The sequence below is a fragment of the Mustelus asterias genome, unplaced genomic scaffold (genome assembly GCF_964213995.1).
Source record: "Mustelus asterias unplaced genomic scaffold, sMusAst1.hap1.1 HAP1_SCAFFOLD_188, whole genome shotgun sequence".
In the NCBI taxonomy this organism is placed as follows: domain Eukaryota; kingdom Metazoa; phylum Chordata; class Chondrichthyes; order Carcharhiniformes; family Triakidae; genus Mustelus; species Mustelus asterias.
In genome coordinates, this window is record NW_027590184.1 from 542318 (window position 1) to 561422 (window position 19105).

A 19105-nucleotide genomic window follows, 5' to 3' on the forward strand; every position below is an offset into this window, starting at 1 on the left:
CCACTCACTTCATAATCACCTGCGTCGAATTTAATCTGTTGTATTTTCTCCCCATTTCCTCACTGTGTCCTCTTCATGTGTGTTACACAGAAACATAGAAACATATAAACTAGAAGCAGGAGTAAACCTTCCTGCCCTTCGAGCCGACTCCGCCATTCCTTACGATCATGGCTGATCATCAAATCCGGATCCCCATTTCTTCCCATATCCCTTGATCACTTTAGCCCCAAGAGCTGTGTCAAATCTCTTCTTGAAATCACACAATGTTTTGGCCTCAACCACTTTCTGTGGTCGTGAGGTCCACACATTCACCACTCTCTGGGTGAATAAATTTCTCCTCACCTCAGTTCTAAGTGGTTTACCAATTATCCCCAAACTATGACCTCGAGTTCTCGACTCCCTCACCATTGAGAACATTCCTTCTGAATCTACCCGAATCGAGTTAGAATTTTATAAGTTTCGATGAGATCACCTCTCACTGTTCTAAACTCCAGTGAATATAATCATAACCGACTTAGTCTCTCCTGATATGACAGCTCGACCATCCCAGGAATCAGCCTGGTAAACCTTTGCTGCACTCACTATACAGCACGGACATCCTTCCTCAGACAAGGACACCAAAACTGCACACAATGCTCCAGGTGTGGCATCACCAACGCTGTGTGCAGTTGCAGCATAATATCCCTATCCCGATACCCAAATCCTCTCGCTGTGAACAAAGAAGAACAAATAACAGTGCAGCACAGGAACAGACCGTTCGGCCCCCCAAGACTACACCAATCATGATGCCGGCCTGAACTAAAACCGTATGCACTCACAACATACCTTTTGCCTTCTTTACTCCCTGCTGTAACTGCACACTCATTTTCAGCGCCTGATTCACGGAGACAGTTTCTCAATTTACACCCATTCAAATCATAATTTATCTCACTATTATTGCTCCCAAAGTGTGTAACCTCACATTTATCCACATTTTACTGCATCTGCCATGTATATGTCCAGATACTCAGTCTGTCCAAATCACGCTGAAGCATCTCTGCATCCTCCTCACAGCTCACCCTCCCATCCAACTTTGTATCATCTGCAAATTTGGAGAGAATACATTCAATTCTCTCTTCTTAATCATTAATATATAATGTGAACAGTTGGGGTCCTCGCACAGATCCCTGCAAAACCCCACTGCTCCAATATATTCGTTAAGCATGATTTCCCCTTTGTAAATCCATGCTGACTTTGTCTGATTATACCACTGCCTTCAAAATCCTGAGTTACAAAATCCTTGACAATAGATTCGAGCAACTTCCCCAGTCCCGACGTTAGCCTCACTGGTCGATAGTTCCTTGTTTTCTCTCTCCCTCCCTTTTTGAATCACAGCCTTACATTGGTTACCCTCCAATCTGTAGAAACTATTCCAGAGTCCCAACAATTTTGGAAAATAACTATCAATAAATCTACTATTTCTCGGGACACTTGTGTAGGTTCTCTGGGATGAAGATTATCAGAACCTAGAGATTTATCCACCTTCAATCCCATCAATTTCCCCAAAACCATTTCGCTATTGATGCTGATTTCCTTCAGCTCCTCACTAAAACCTGTTTCTCTCAAACCTTCTGGTACATTATCCATGTCTTCCTTTGTGAAGACTGAAGCAAAGTGCTGATGCCCGATTAATTCACTCGGGAGGCTGGATCGTACCCGGGAAATAAAGGCTTTTATTAGCAACAAGAATAGAGCATACTGCTTAACGATACAATCCCAGACTAAAGGGTCACTAGGAAGTGCAGTGACCTTTATACTCCTACAGGTAGGCAGAGCCAACCGGAGTGTACCACAGAACAATACCAACAGGTGGAACACTTCAACCCTAACCCCAACAGTAACAAGAGTAACATGTGTACAAGTACCCATAGTGATAACCATCTATGGTTCAGTACCCATAGTGGTAACCATCTATGGTTCACCACATTCACCCCTCCTTTAAAAACAAAGGCCGGTGGGGTAAAAAGACAATACGAACTGTCCATATGTTCACAAGTTCAGTTGTATCGGAGGTCCGCACCGTCTCTGCGACCTCCGCAGCACTGGCTCCAGTGCCGGTTCTGGTGACCGTGGTGTCCCTCTCTCCAAGGTGGTGTCCAGTGACTCCTCCAGTTCCTCACGCACCTGTGGACCTCGAGGTGGCGACAATCTCCTGGACTCAGGCAAGCTGTACACAGGAGTAAGAGGATTAAGTGGAGGTCCCGATGCTGCCCGCGCCGTGTCAGGAGGGGAGAGAATGGGCAAAGGAATCCTAACCAGGGGTGCGGGAGTGACGGGGGTTTCCAGGTCCCCTGCAGGCACCAGCTCTCTGATAGAGACCGTGTCCTCTCGCCCATCAGGATATGCCACATAGGCATATTGAGGGTTGGCATGGAGGAGATTCTCCCGTTTCTGTTTTGTACGAGGGAGGTCGTGCCTCACAAATTTGTTCAGTTTTTTGAGGAGGTGACAAAAATGATTCTTCCTTGAATCTGAGACTCTCTCTAATTTCCCATATAAACCACGGTTTGGCCACAATTCCCTCACCCTCTTGCACCAAACAGGAATAAACAGTTCACCTGTTTGTTTCTGAAATGCCTGCCATTGCCTGTCCACTGTCTTTCCTTTCAGGAATGTTTCCCAGTCCATCATGGCCAATTCATGCCTCCTACCATCATAGTTACCTTTATTGAGACTCAGGACCCTATTCTCAGAATCAACGACATCACTATCCATCTTGACAAAGAATTCTACCATATTAAGGTCACTCGTCCCCAAGGGTTCTCTCACACATAGATTGCCAACTAATTATTTCTCATTGCACAACATCCAGTCCAAGATGGCCTGCTCCCTTGTTGGTTCCTCGACGCATTGCTCCAGAAAACCATCCCTTATACACTCCAGAAATTCCTCCTCTATTGTACTGTGACTAATTTGATTCTCCCAATCTATATGCAGATTATAATCGCCCATAATAACAGATGTTCCTTTAACACATGCATCTCTGATTTTCTGTCTAGTGATTTTCCCAGCATTACTGAAACAGTTTGGTGGTCTGTATACCACCCTCACCAATGTTTTTTTGCCGCTTGTTGTTTCTTAACGCGACCCGTACAGATTCCACATCACTGATGCTGATATCTTTGCTCAATATCATATCAACATCATTTTTTTTCAACGATGTAACTCCCCCTCCTTTTCCTTCTGTCTGTCCTTCCTTAACACTGAATAGCCCTCAATGTTTAGTTTCCATTCCTGGTCACCTTGGAGCCACATCTTCGTAATGCCAACTATATCATAGCCCTTTACAGCTATCTGTGCAACTAATTCATCCATTTTGTTTCGAATGCTCTGAGCATTCAGATACAAAACCTGAAGGTGAGCACTTTTAACATTTCTTTTCCTTTTCCTCCTATTTTTTTCTCGGTCCTTATCTGACTCTGACCCTGGATTTCTCTGTTTATCACTCTCTTTATTCTCCACACTGTCGTTTCCTCTTGTCCTGAATTCACCCTGGTCTGAATCCTTGTGACGGTTTCCATTCCCCTGCCATCTTAGTTTAAACCCTCACCAACCACTCTAGAAAGTACCTCCCCAAGGGCATCATTCCCGACCCTGCCCAGGTGTAACCCAGTTTGGACATGTCTCACCTCCCCCAGAACCGATCCCAATGCCCTAGGAATCTGAAACCCTCCCCCTCACACCATCTTTTCAGCCACGTATTAATTCAATGTCTCCTGCTGCCTCTACACTGACTGGCCCGTGACACAGGTAGTAATATTGCAGCGTTCATATCCTCCTCACTACATTCTCCAGCCTCTTGGCATATGTTCTCATTTTCTAATTCTGCCGTTTTACCGAAATTCAGTCCAGTAATAATTTGTTTCCTACAAATCAGTCAGCATTCAATTTGCAATCAATCGTCACCACTTCTCTCTTTCCAGTTGCAGTTTTGAATAAGCCACATTTCTGGGTGGATTCTGATGTTGCTGCTCAGGGTGGAGATGTCACCTTTAACTGTAGCAGCCCCCGCGACAACCCTGCCATTGCATTTTACTTATACAGGCAACGAGAAATGGAATTAGTCAGCGTCAAGTCTCCTGCTGCAGACACACATTCCGTCACCTTCACCGTCAAGAATATTAATCACCCTAAAATAGGAACTTATACCTGTCGGTATGAAGCGGATGTGAATGGAACCAGGCAATCCTCGCATCATAGTGACCCTGTAAACATCACTGTGAGAGGTGAGTGAGATTCACAGTCAATATATCCATGTGATCTTGGTAAAGAAGTTCCGCGTTTTACTTTCTATCTCTGAACTTTCCTGTTACACTAAACAGCGCACTTAACAGATCAAACTGCCCGGACAAGGTCAACATGGTGTTCCCTCTATACCTGTGTAATATTCAGCAGCATTGTATTCTGAAGAGCTAAATGGCTGGGTTTGTGATGTGTACCACAGCAATACCAATGAGCATTGAGAATCAAAGGTGCACTGGCATCTCAGCAGCTGTGATTGGTGGAATGCCTGCCTGGTAGTTGGCACATGGTCACCATCTCATGGAGGAGTTCTTGAGCTACAGCCAAAAACATTTACTGCTCTCTCTCTCACACACAGACACTCTCTCACACACACAGACTCTCTCCCAAACACTCCCTTTCACATACACAGACCCCTCTCTCAAACACATCACCCCTCTCTCACTCTCACACACACTTTACTCTTAGCCTCTGAGGTTCAGTCCCATATTCGCTCCCCAGCGCCCATTCCAAATCCCGCTCTTCATCGCACTCCACCTGTCCACTCTTGTCCAATCAGAGGCTGGCTTCTGCGGTCAAGCAACTCCCTGGCGTATATTAAACTTTACTGATGTTCCTGTCCTGCCGCGGACCCGCTGGGGAGATCCCCATGGAGACGCTGTGTTCCCAAGACCCCAGTTCAGAAACCCCCCTGGGAGAGAATCTCACAGGTTCAACACACTCTGGGTGAAGACATTTCTCCTCATCTCAGACCTAAATGGAGCTGCCCCCTAATTCTGAGAGTGTGACCCCCTTGTTCTAGACACCCACCCTCCTCATCAGCCAGAGGAATCAACATCCCTACATCCAGCCCGGTCAGAATTTAACACGTTCCAAGAAGATAAACAGAGGAAATGCCGAATTTTAATCATCAGTAACAGAAAACAAGCCCCCATAATGAAATGAAGAAGTTGATCAAACGATTAGACAAATGAGGAAATGAATGAACCAATCACTGTGGGTGAATGGGGAGAATAGATGAAAATCTATTGTTCTCTGTCAGTGTGAGGACAAAACCCTTCAGACACACCCAATGGTTCTGAGCTGTTACATGACTGGAAGATGGATAGATAAATTACAGCATGGAAGGAGACCATTCGGCCCATCCTGTCCACGCCAGCCTGAGGACACCCAGCACATCATCTTCTGCCTGACATTGCAACTTGCTTTGCAATACTTGCAGAAGAAGCAGTGAAAATGGGAGCAGGAGGAGGCCATTCAGCCCTTCAAACCTGCTCCTCCATTCATTATGATCATGGCTGATCATCCAACTCAGGAATCAGTCTGGTGAACCTTCCCTGCGTTCCCGCGAGAGCAGGAAGATCCTTCCTCAGATAAGGAGACCAAAACTGCACACAAAATTCCAGGTGTGGTCTCACCAAAGCCCTGTATAACTGCAGCAACATATCCCTGCTCCTGTACTCGAATCCTCTCGCTATGAAGCCCAGTTTATCATTTACCTTCTTCACTGCCTGCTGCACCTGCACGCTTACCTTCAGTGACTGGTGTACGAGGACACCCAGGTCATCATTTGGAATTTAGGATAGAAACAAGTTATTGGTAAATCGTTGTGCATGGTGAACCTTGATAGTGTTTGTTAACGCTGGTGAACAGGTTGATTTGAGGCCATGGATTAATACAGATTGCGTCCCGCTCCTCCTTCACAATCCTTTGTTTTTAAACTGAATTCCATAAGCCTCACAAACAAGCATTTATTCCCCATCACTGACTGAGCTGCTCGGCCAGTTGGAGGGTGGCTCACAGTCACCCACATCGCTGGGGTTCTGGAGGCCCAGGGTGGCAAGGCCAAGGAATGGTGGCGCGTTTCCTACCCCTCTGGACATCTGCCAACCAGATAGTTTATTGTTTTGTCACAGTTCAGAACTTTCCCTGTCACAAACATCAATATCACGTTTTGTATTTTGTTTTGGGGTTTAGTCTGAATTAAATGAACGCCCAGAGCTTCCGCAGGAGGGATTATAAATCCCCCCATTGCTCTATCATTAATCTCGGCCTCAGGATTATGTGAGGACTATATTGTAGAGGGGATGATGCAGAGAAATACAGGGAGAGAATAATGTCATCACAGAGTGAACCATAGAAAGAAAGAAATGTTGCAGCACATCCATTTGGCCCATCGTGTCCAGGCCAGCTGGAAGACCCGATCTTCCCAGTGCCACCTTCCTGCATCGGCCCAGAGTCCTGTCGCTCACCGCAAATACCATGCAGCAATGTCAATGGAAATCTCACCATGTTCCCCCTAATTGTGAAGGGGGCAGGTTAGGTCAGGTTACAGAGTTTGTCAGACTAGACTTCCTCGTTTGAAATTGAACATTTCCCCACTCACTCGCTTCAATTCATCCTCCTAATTTTACAGCTTCCTATTCAATCCCAATCCGATTGGCTGTGGCTGTGCTGGTGACATTTGGAATTGTCATCATCCTGGGAATGGAATATATCTGGATTGAGAGAAAGAAAGATTCTGCAGGTAAACTCCAATCTTCGGATAGATTGACTGGTTCCCTCTAGGAATGAGTAAAGGAATTGCATGTTGGTTTCCATCCAATAAGTATCCAGTCTTCATCATGGTGACACGGTGGCACAGTGGTTAGCACTGCTGCCTCACAGTGCCAGAGACCTGGGTTCGATTCCTGGCTTGGGTCTCTGTCGGTGTGGAGTCTGCATTTACTCGTGTCTGCATGGGTTTCCTCCAGGTGTTCCAGTTTCTTCCCACAGTTCAAAGATGTGCGGGTTTGGTGGATTGGCCATGCTAAATTGCCCCTTAGTATCCAAAGTTGTTCAGGTTAGTGGGACTTGTGGGGTGTATATGTGGATAGGCCCTGGTTAAGGTGATCTGTTGGAGAGTCGGTGCAGACTCGATGGGCTGAATAGCCTTTTTATGCATTGTGTGGATGCTATGATTTATGGATTCTATGGTTACTGCAAGCTGTGTCTTTGAACTAGGGTAGTCCAGAGTCTGAAAATTCAGGCAATATTTCCTCCATCCTGGCCACAGCAAGAGAGGGGATAAAGAGGTGACAGATACCACGGCATTTCCAAAACGTGCAGACATTGTGTGTGTCCATGATATGCACAATGGCCTCTCCCCACTTTCCTTTCATTGATCTGCACCAGTCACCTCAGATATCGATTTCACTTCATCAATATTGAAGAATCCAGCTGCAATTGCCACTTGCGACAGAAACCTGAACATTTACACATCAACCCCATTCCCACTAAATAGCCACATTGTTTAATCCCTTTCAGATTTAGTCACAGTGTCGTCTGAGATACATTTCCACCAGGTACCACAGCTGGAACTGTATTTATTCAAATCGGGCAGTTTAAACTGGGACAAACACTTGTCCCCAACAGGGTCTGTCACTGCTGTAACATTCACTGAATCAATTCCCTCTTCCCAAATACAACGAGTTTGATCCAATTCAAGCAGCAACTTCTGTCGCTGGTGTTGAAGCATGAATAGAAAAATATACACAGACTGACTCAGCAAGTGAGGGGGGCGGGGAAGGGGTTAACAATATTGACAATCAGAAGTTCACACAAATGCGGGAAAGGATAAAACATTTCATTAGTTGTAGCTATATCTTGATGTTGTCTGTAGCAGGTTAATGAATATAAGCTGCTTCTCGATGCAGAAAGTGGCCGTGTCCTCAGGAATACAATTCACTCTCAGAGCGCCCTCCCATTGCCTGAACCCAGAACTCTGTTATCACATTGACATTGTCTCACCGAATGGGAAATGACCAGATAACTGTTTACCAAAGTGAATAGTCACACAGGAATCTGGCTGAAAAACGTGCAATCTGATTGTTTCGCTTTTAAAAACGATTCATTGTGGCTCCGGAAGGTTTGTTTTAAATAATTTATGCCGATGTAGTCTATTCTGACTGCAGGATATGAGAGAGAGAGAGTCCATCACTCACTAAACAGCCTTATTGATGGACATTTACCCTCTCATTTCACAGGTGCCCACGCTGATGGAGTTCATTGTGTAGTAAGTGGCCATGAAGAGACTTCAGTGTGAATGCACTGTGTTGAAGATCTTACACAAGTCTGGCATTTTCAAACAGAATCGAGATTATTATTACACAGTACTGTCACAAAACACTTAACCCAGTTCAGCAAATTGTTGTAACGATGTCTCTGCCTCTTATATCAACAGTTCTCCGTAAGTCTGTGGGTGAGTGTGTTGTGTATGTGTGTGTGTGTGTGAGTGTTTGTGCGCGCTGTCTGTGTGTGTGTGTGTGCACGGTGTGTGTGTTTGTGTGAGAGAGGGAGAGAGAATGCTGTTATCTGGCTGGAAGACACAACCTTTCCCCAGAAATGTGCCCCTTGTGTGACAGAGCGAAGGTTAGAGAGTCAATTCAGATTTCACTTGAACAAATCTTTCTCTTTATTCAATACTTTAGGGAGCAACCCTTAACCTAAACACACAGTAGTTGCAACAGTTACTTCAATATATTTAACTCAACCCTTTTTAACTCTAGTTTCAATTTAACTCTACCTTGAACTCAAACTTTATAATTTTCTGGCTGAAGCAAATACTACCCATTTGAGTGAATTGGCCAGGCTCGCTCTCCAGTCTGAATCTCCCTCGTGGGTTCTTTGTCTTTCTCTGAAGATGTCTCCAGGGCACAAATTGCAAATGTGATTCTCGAGTTTCTGCTGAACACGAAACTAAAACTGTCCAGAACTTTCTCTGGCACTTAGCCAAAGATACCACCAAAAACTGATGACAATGTTCAAATACAGGCAATGGAGTTACTCAGAAACAACTCCTGAATGTTTATCCCAAGCTGCATGTAATTTGCATAGCTTCACCATGTATGGTAACAATGGCTCTGGCATGTCTGGCATCAGTTCAACAACCATCCTTATCTGGGCAACACAGTATGTGTCAGGTCACATCACCCAGGACAGGTCATGACTTGCTGCTGCCTTCTCTGACCTGCATCTGTGTTTAACACAACTTGCCAAAAATTCCCAGCATGCTTGATTCCCGTTGTCACTGTTGTTCTCAGTGTTGCTGTTGGCCACTCAGCCACAGTCCCTCCTCTGGAATCTGGAGCCTGAAGCAAGTTGGATCATAAAACATGACCGAGTTCCCTCTCACAGCTAAGTATCCAAATTTCAGTCAAACTATCAACATATTATTACATCCTTCCAGTTAACTAACTTCTCACCTACGTAACATCAATTCCATATTCAATAGTTACGTTATCATCTTTTTCCATTTAACAAATTGAATCACAAATAACATCAGATAATTTAAAGTCCTGAATATTATTAACACTGCAACATGAGACAGGAGACAAATCCATGGATGAATGTGTACATTGTTTCCCCATTTCCATATATCATCCCAGCAAGTGTTCCCCTTGTTATCTTTCATTTCCTCATCAATTCTCTACGTTTCTTGTGTTAATCTTTACATATGTTTTAAACACTTTTCCTGGTCATTGTCTTAATTTTTCAATTCAGCATCTAATTCCAGGACGGCTGCAAATATTTTTTTGGAGATTTGCTCAAAGTATCCCTCAATTCTACAATGACATTAATTGTAATTCGTTCTCTAACATGTCCGTCAATGAGGTGAATGTATTCAATCCTTGCTGAAACAGCAGGTGGGGTGATGGATAGGGTACATTTCTGTACTGTAATGTATCTCTGCTTCATTACTGTGTGCACAGTCTGTTCCATCTCCCACATACCCACTGTTACACACACCCTCTCACTTATCTCCAACTCCAATTATAATTAACCTCCTTTCCCGATCGAATTCCACATTCAGTTCTGTCAGTCTCACAGATGGGATTGGGACATATCACTATCTGGTCGGTTTTTGACACTGCACTAATCCAGATCCTATCAGTTCTCCATTCTTTTCACTGTCGAAGACTTTTTTAACCACGGTGAACCAAGGGGAGCAGAACCTCCTCGGGCTGAAAGACTCACTGAATGTATACAGGGAATATTACATGTATCTCAGTTGTACTGAAGCACCTCGCAGTGCAACTTTTTCTATGTTGATAACCTTTAAAATACCTTTACAACATTTGTAAACCATTATAAAATGTCTGAAACATTTCCTTGACTGTATTGAAGCATCTCAGAATGTTACTGGATGTTTGTAAAGAGCCCGAATATTGTTGCTTCTTGTGTGATGGTTATTCTGTGTTGTTTGTAATGTTCTCACAGATTTATCAATAAAGTATATCTTTGGAAATAAAATACTCCAGAATCCCTTCAGCTGGGCTCCTGGTTGTCCCTACCCGGGGGTGGAACCAGCCAGAATGCAGGGCCAACCAGAGTGCGGGGCCAGCCAGAGTGCAGGATCACACACACACTTACCAAACTACCCCTAATGGAGAAGGTCAGAATCACACACATACCTTTACCAATCTACCCCCAAGTGGAGAATGCCAGAAGCACAAATTTACCAGATTTCTTCACCATTTGTGGAACATGGTCGTCCCTTGCAGGCCAGCATCAATTGCCCATCCTGAGTTGCCCTGGGAGGGGAGTTGAGCGTCAACCACATTGTTGTGGCTTTGCAATCACAAGTGGGCCAGACCAGTTGAGGACAGCAGATTTGCTTCCCCATTGGACATGAGTGAACCAGATTTCTTTTTCTGACAATCGACAACGGTTTCATGGTCATCAGCAGATTCTTAAATCCAGATATATTTGTTTAAATTCAAATTCCATTAGCTGCCGTGGCGGGATTCAAACCCCGGTACCCAGAACATTAGCTGAGTCTCTGGATTAATAATCAAGTTATAATACCATTAGGCCATCGCCTCTGCTTCATAATAGATGCAGAGAGTGAAACACTGAGAGTTGAGGTAAATGTGGATGTTTAGTAAAGTGGGGAGGGTTCGGGCTAATTCTGTGCCTTGTGTCCCTTGCGACCTCCACACGTCCAGTGGGGGCAGGAGTCGGCCAGACATTATAGTTCAGAAAGTGAAGTGGGACCAATGGAAGCAGCTGACTGGTGAGTAAGTCCTGTTGGGTACTTCCAGTCAATATTAAATTGTAAATAATTGATAAACAAGGGGACGGAATTATTTGATTTTTTAAAAAGTCTTCTTACGTTTTTAAACTTAACAGGATTTAGTTATGGCAGGAGAGCGCAAAGGTGTGGCTTGCTCTTCTTGCTCTGTGTGGGAGACCGGGCACATTTCCAGTGCCTGGGGCCAGTGTTTGTGCAGGAACTGTATCCAGCTACAGCTCCTGGAGACTTGAGTTTCAGAGCTGGACTGGCGGCTGGGCACACTGTGGAGCATCCGCAAGTCTGAGAACATTATTCATCGCACATTTAGGGAGGTAGTCACTCTGCAGCTGAAGGGACTGGACGAAGGAAGGGAATGGGTGACCACCAGGCAGTCTAAGAGATACTGGCAGGTAGTCAAGAGTCCCCTGGGGTCTCACTCGCAAATCGGTATTCCATTTTGGCGGATGTTGAGGGTGCTGGTTCCTCCAGGGACCATAATCTGAGCCAAGCTTCTGGCACCACCAGCAGCCTTTCTGTACAGGAGGGGATCGGGGAGAGAGGCAGCGCAATTGTAATAGGCGATTCTACAGTCAGATGTGCAGATAGGCGCTCCTGTGGCCTTCAACATGACTCCAGGATGGTATGTTGTGTCCTTGGTGCTCGGGTCTGGGATGTCACTGAAGGTCTGCACGGCATCCTGAAGGGGGAGGGCGATAAGGCAAAGGTCATGGTGCATGTTGGTACCAATGACATGGATAGAAAGAGGGATGAGGTCTTGCATCAAAAATTCAGGGAATTCGCCTGGACTAAAAAGCTGGGTTGTAATCTCTGGATTACTCCCAGTGCCACGTGCGAGAGAGCATAGAAATAGGAGAATAGTGCAGATGTATGTGTGGCTTCAGAATTGGTGCAGGAGAGAGGGTTTTCGACTCCCAGATCACTGGGACCATTTGTGGGGAAGGTGGGACCTGTACAAGCGGGGACGGTCCACATTTGAACCAGAGCAGGATGAACATCATTGCGGTGCATTTTGCCTGTGCTGTTGGGAGGAGTTTAAACTAATTTGGGAGGGAGAGGGGACACAGACTGTTAGCAGAATAAGGGCACAGAATCATACAGTGAAACAAACAAGTCAGAGAGAGTACAGCCGTATTCAGTTTGAAGGGAGTAAGGCCGGGCTGGATGGCCTCTACTTTAACGCCAGGAGTATTGCAGGTAAAATGAATGAGTTGAGGGCAATGATTGACAAATGGAAGTGTGGTACATTTGCCATCACAAAGATATGGTTGAAGGAAGGACTGTGTACAGGAGAAATTTCTAACCAATATACAGAGGGATCCAACAAGGGAAGGAGCTGTGCTGGACCTGATTCTGGGGAATGAAGCCAAACGGGTGGTTGAGGTGGTGGTGGTGAAGCATTTGAGTGACAGCGATCACAACATGGTACAATTTAAGCTTGCCATAGACAAGGAAATAGATGAAAAAAAAATGTTCTGGACTGGGGAGAGCGGTTTTTGAATAAATAAGACAGGATTTACCCAAGATAGACTGGGAACAGCTACTATTGGGAAAATCTCCAGAAGAGAAGTGGGGGGCATTCAAAAAGGAAATGGGGACGGTGTAAGCTCAGCATGTTCCTTCTGGGCTGATAGGAAGGAGTAACAAGTCCAGAGAACCATAGATGACCAGAGATAGTCAGGATACAATGAGAAGGGAAAGAAAAGCTTTTAGCTGGTACAAGGGGATCACATCCGCAGAGGGATCAATGAAGTATAGAACGTGCAGAGTGGAGCTTAATAAAGCAAGTAGGAAAGCAAAGAGGGGATATGAGAAATATTTAGCTGATAAAAGTAGGGATAATCCCAAGTTATTCTATAGGTAGATCAATGGGGAGAGAAGAAGCAGGGATGAGTGGGGCCAATTGGAGACCAAGGGGGCAATCTGTGGATGGAACCAGAGGACACTGGTCGAGGGTTGAATGAATACTTCACATCCATCTTCACCCAAGAGAATGAGGACGATGGTATGGAATTCAGGGAGAGACACTGCGAGGTTCTTGAGCAAACTGACGTCGGGAAGGACAAGGTATTGGAGGTGTTGGCAGGCTTAAAAGTGGACAAATCTCCAGGTCCGGATGAATTGTGTCCCAGGCTGCTGTGGGAGGCAAGTGAGGAGATTGCAGAGGCTCTGGCCCAAATATTCAATTCCTCACTGGCCACGGGGGAGGTGCAGATGACAGGAGAACAGCTAATGTGGTTCTGCTATTTAAGAAGGGTTACAAAGATAAACCAGGGAACTCCAGGCCAGTGAGTCTCACATCAGTGGTAGGGAAACTATAGGAGAAACTTCTGAAGGAGAGCATCTATCTCCACTTGGAGAGGCAAGACTTGATGAGGGATACTCAGCATGGCTTCGTCAGAGGGAGGACATGTGTAACAAATTTGATTGAATTTTTTGAGGAGGTGGCTCACTTGTGGAAAATAGAGGGTGATGACAGGAGGCTGCTTTAGTGACTGGAAGCCACTGTCCAGTGGCGTACCACATGGATCTCTGTTGGACCCCTGATTATTCGTCATTTATATAAATGACATTGCTGGCTATGTTGGGGGCCGGGGAGGGGGGGTGGGGGGTGGGGGGAGGGGGGAGGATTAGCAAGTTTGCAGATGACACAACGATTGCCCGGTCGTTAACAGTGAGACTGAGAGTCTTCGGTGACAAGAAAATACACCTGAACCAGAGGGGGACCAATATCCTCGGGGTGAAATTTGCTGATGCTCTTCGGGAGGGTTTAAACTAATTCAGCAGGGAGATGGGAAGCTGAATTGTAGCTCCAGTGTACAGGAGGTTGAGAATAGTGAGGTCATGAATAAGGTTTCAAGGTCGCAGGAGTGTACCAGCAGGCAGGAAGGTGGTTTGAAGTGTGTCCACTTCAACGCCAGGAGCATCCGCAATAAGGTGGGTGAACTTGCAGCATGGGTTGGTACCTGGGACTTCGATGTTGTGGCCATTTCGGAGACATGGATAGAGCAGGGACAGGAATGGTTGTTGCAGGTTCCGGGGTTTAGATGTTTCAGTAAGATGAGGGAAGGTGGTAAAAGAGGGGAAGGTTAGTCAAGGACAGTATTACGGTGGCAGAAAGGACATTTAATGAGGACTCGTCTACTGAGGTAGTATGGGCTGAGGTTAGGAACAGGAAAGGAGAGGTCACCCTGTTGGGAGTTTTCTATAGGCCTCCGAAAAGCTCCACAGATGTAGAGGAAAGGATTGCAAAGATGATTCTGGATAGGAGCGAAAGTAACAGGGTAGTTGTTATGGGGGACTTTAGCTTTTACAAATATTGACTGGAAACGCTAGAGTTCGAGTACTTTAGATGGGTCAGTTTTTGTCCAATGTGTGCAGGAGGGTTTCCTGACACAATATGTAGATAGGCCAACAAGAGGCGAGGCCACATTGGATTTGGTACTGGGTAATGAACCAGGCCAGGTGTTAGATTTGGAGGTCGGTGAGCACTTTGGTGACAGTGACCACAATTCGGTTACGTTTATTTTAGCAATGGAAAAGGATAGGTATATACCGAAGGGCAAGAGTTATAGCTGGGGGAAAGGAAATTATGATGCGATTAGGCGAGATTTAGGATGCCTAGGATGGGGAAGGAAACTGCAGGAGATGGGCACAGTTGAAATGTGGAGCTTGTTCAAGGAACAGCGACTGCGTGTCCTGCTACTCCCTGTCAGGCAGGGAGGAAGTGGTCGAGCGAGGGAACCGTGGTTTACTAAAGAAGTTGAATCTCTTGTGACGAGGAAGAAGGAGGCTGATGTAAAGATCAGATGTGAAGGCTCAGTTAGGGCGCTTGAGAATTACAAGTTAGCCAGGAAGGACCGAAAGAGAGAGCTAAGAAGAGCCAGGAGGGGATCAAGGAAAACCCTAAAGCTTTCTAGAGGTATGTCAGGAATAAAAGAATGACTAGGGTAAGATTAGGGCCAGTCAAGGACAGTAGTGGGAAGTTGTGCGTGGAGTCCGAAGAGATAGGAGAGGCGCTAAATGAATATTTTTCATCAGTATTCACACAGGAAAAAGACAATGTTGTCGAGGAGAATACTGAGATATAGGCTATTGGACTAGACGGGATTGAGGTACATAAGGAGGCGGTGTTAGCAATTCTGGAAAGTGTGAAAATAGATAAGTCCCCTGGGCCGGATGGGATTTATCCTAGGATTCTCTGGGAGGCGAGGGAGGAGATTGCAGAGCCTTTGGCTTTGATCTTTATGTCATCATTGTCTACAGGAATAGTGCCAGAAGACTGGAGGATAGCAAATGTTTTCCCCTTGTTCAAGAAGGTGAGTAGAGACAACCCTGGTAATTACAGACCAGTGAGCCTTATTTCTGTTGTTGGCAAAGTTTTGGAAAGGATTATAAGAGATAGGATTTCTAATCATCTGGAAAGGAATAATTTGATTAGGGATAGTCAACACGGTTTTGTGAAGGGTAGGTCGTGCCTCACAAACCTTATTGAGTTCTTTGAGAAGGTGACCAAAGAGGCGGATGAGGGTAAAGCAGTTGATGTGGTGTATATGGATTTCAGTAAAGCATTTGATAAGGTTCCCCATGGTAAGCTATTGCAGAAAATACAGACGCATGGGATTGAGGGTGATTTAGTGGTTTGGATCAGAAATTGGCTAGCTGTAAGAAGACAGAGGGTGGTGGTTGATGGGAAATATTCATCCTGGGGTTCAGTTACTAGTGGTGTACCGCAAGGATCTGTTTTGGGCCACTGCTGTTTGTCATTTTTATAAATGACCTGGATGAGGGCGTAGAAGGATGGGTTAGTAAATTTGCAAATGACACTAAAGTCGGTGGAGTTGTGGACAGTTGGGAAGGATGTTGCAGGTTACAGAGGGACATAGATAAGCTGCAGAGCTGGGCTGAGAGGTGGCAAATGGAGATTAATGCGGAAACGTGTGAGGTGATTCACTTTGGAAGGAGTAACAGGAATACAGAGTACTGGGCTAATGGTAAGATACTTGGTAGTGTGGATGAGCAGAGAGATCTCGGTGTCCACGTGCATAGATCCCTGAAAGTTGGCACCCAGGTTGATAGGGTTGTTAAGAAGGCGTACAGTGTGTTAGCTTTTATTGGTAGAGGGATTGAGTTTCAGAGCCATGAGGTCATGTTGTAGCTGTACAAAACTCTGGTGTGGCCGCACTTGGAGTATTGCGTACAGTTCTGGTTGCCGCATTATAGGAAGGATGTGGAAGCATTGGAAAGCGTGCAGAGGAGATTTACCAGGATGTTGCCTGGTATGGTGGGAAGGTCTTATGAGGTAAGGCTGAGGGACTTGAGGCTGTTTTCGTTAGAGAGAAGAAGGTTAAGAAGTGACTTAATAGAGACATAAAAAATGATCAGAGGATTAGATAGGGTGGACAGTGAGAGCCTTTTTCCTCGGATTGTGATGGCTAGCACGAGGGGACATAGCTTTAAATTGAGGGGTGATAGATATAGGACAGATGTCAGAGATAGGTTCTTCACTCAGAGAGTAGAAAGGGCGTGGAATGCCCTGCCTGCAACAGTCGTGGACTCGCCAACATTAAGGGCACTTAAAGGGTCATTGGATAGACATGTGGATGATATTGGAATAGTGTAGATTAGAGGGGCTTTAGATTGGTTCCACTGGTCGGCGCAACATCGAGGGCCGAAGGGCCTGTACTGCGCTGTAATGTTCTATGTTCTAATACATGTGACAATAATAAATCAAATCAAATGTCTAAAGGGAGTGCATTACTCACTTGGACCTGGTTTCGGGTCCCTTGTCAGGCTCTTCACTTAGTTTCTTCAATGGGGTTAAATTAACCGTTGCAGGTTTTAGTTTTACTCAGCCAGGTAGCTTCACTCTGTTCCGCGCTTGGAAATGACCCTTTCTATTGCACCTGAAACAAGCATAATTCCTTCATCGGCACGTTTCTTGGGAATCTTCTCCCCCACACCAAAAGCAAGGTCCTGCCCTTGAAGCTCCATTACTTTGTTTTGGGCTTTCCAGTTGCCGCATTCGTTTTGCTCTTCACTGCAGTTGTTTCCCGTCTCGTTCGGAATGCTTTGCAACTCATTTACATCTGGTGCTGCTCATTCAGAGCTTTTCGTTTCAAGCCATTGGGCAGGATTTTATGGCCTGGCTCATCCTGAACCCTTAAAATCCTGCCTCAGGTCAATGGACCTTTCCGTGGTCCGCCCCTCACCCGCTCCGATTCCCATGGCAGGCGGGACAGCAAAATCCCGGCACATAACCTTTGTAGAATGAGATTCTGCCACAGACCAAACGGTCCCTCAACCTTTCTGCTATTGCTGGGCCGAATTCACAGTTCGTGAATCCTCTCAATCTGGCGAGGTAGCCTGAGACTGTCTCCCCTGGCTCCTGGTCTGCAGGGTGAAAGTTGTAAGTAACAGAATGATTTGAGGGTCGGGGAGCGTTTGGGGGGGGGGGGGGAGGGGGGGGGGGGTTGGAGGTTGAAATGACTTTGAACTGGCTCTGACAGCTGTTCAAAAGATAGGGGGGCAGAATTTTCCCGTCCCACCCACCACGGGAATCGGCATGACACGGACCATGCAAAGGTCTGTTGACCTCAAGTAGGATTTTCCACATTTGGGGCGAGCGTGGCTGGAAAATTCTGCCCTGGGTGTCAGGAAAATCAGGCGATGTTAAACTTCTGATTAATCTGTCTGCCTGTGGTCTCTGAACATTGCAAAGAATAACCTTCCACTTTCCTTCAGTTGTTGTCTCATTCATTACAAGGGGCGGCATGGTGGCACAATGGTTAGCACCGCTGCCTCACAGCGCCAGGGACCTAAGTTTGATTCTGGCATTGGGTGACTGTCTGTGGCATCTGCATGTTCTCCCCGTGTCTGCGTGGGTTTCCTCTGGGTGCTCCGGTTTTCTCCCACACTCCAAAGATGTGCAGGTTATATGGATTGGCCATGATAAATTGCCCCTTAGTGCTTCAAGATATGTAGGTTAGGTGGATTGGCCATGCTTAATTGCTCCTTAGTATCTCAAGATGTGCAGTTTAGGTTGATTGGCCTTGCTAAATTGCCTCTTAATGCCTCAAGATATGTAGGTTAGGTGGATTGGCCATTCAAAATTGCCCCTTAGTGTCCCAAGATGTGTAGGTTAGGGGTATTAGTGAGGTAAATACAGGGATAGGATCTGGGTGAGATGCTCTATCAGAGAGTCAATGCAGGCATGATGGGCCAAATGGCTTCCGTCTGTCGGGATTCGACAATTTTCAGTGTAAAGTCTGCAAATTCTCCCCTTGTCTGCATGGGTTTCCTCTGGGTGATCTGGGATCCTCCCATACTCCAGAGATGTGCAGGTTAGGTGGATTAGCCACGCTGAATTGCCCCTTAGTGTCCAAATATGTACAGGTTGGGTGGATTGGTCTTGCTAAATTGCACCTGAATGACAGTAGGGCCAGCATGATAAATAATTGGGGTAATGGGGATAGTGACTGTTTGGGATTGTTGTTGGTGTAGACTCGATGGGCCAAATAGCCTCCTTCTGCACTGTCAGGATTCTGAAAGAAGTAATGTCAACTTTCAATACATTGGCCCCAGTTTCCACTTCAGGGTCGAATTGTTCTAATTTCCAGAGGAAACATACATGTTTACCTCGCTTCTTATTTTCGATGCTCCAGTCTCTTCCCCCTTTAATTGTGCACTGTGACCCCAATGTCTTTTAAAGTTTTTTTTCACCTCGTTGCCAGTGTAATAAATTGAGGGCAG

The 19105-nt window shown here is 45.7% G+C and overlaps 1 protein-coding gene across 1 annotated transcript in view; it reads left to right on the forward strand.

Annotated features, from left to right (window-relative positions):
* Positions 1-19105, forward strand: part of LOC144485347 (immunoglobulin superfamily member 1-like) — a 48876-nt gene that overhangs the window by 22734 nt on the left and 7037 nt on the right. Inside the window, exons 5-6 of the mRNA XM_078203545.1 lie at positions 3963-4265; positions 6698-6808. Of these exons, the coding sequence (XP_078059671.1) occupies positions 3963-4265; positions 6698-6808 (414 nt within the window). The remainder of the gene's footprint in view (positions 1-3962; positions 4266-6697; positions 6809-19105) is intronic.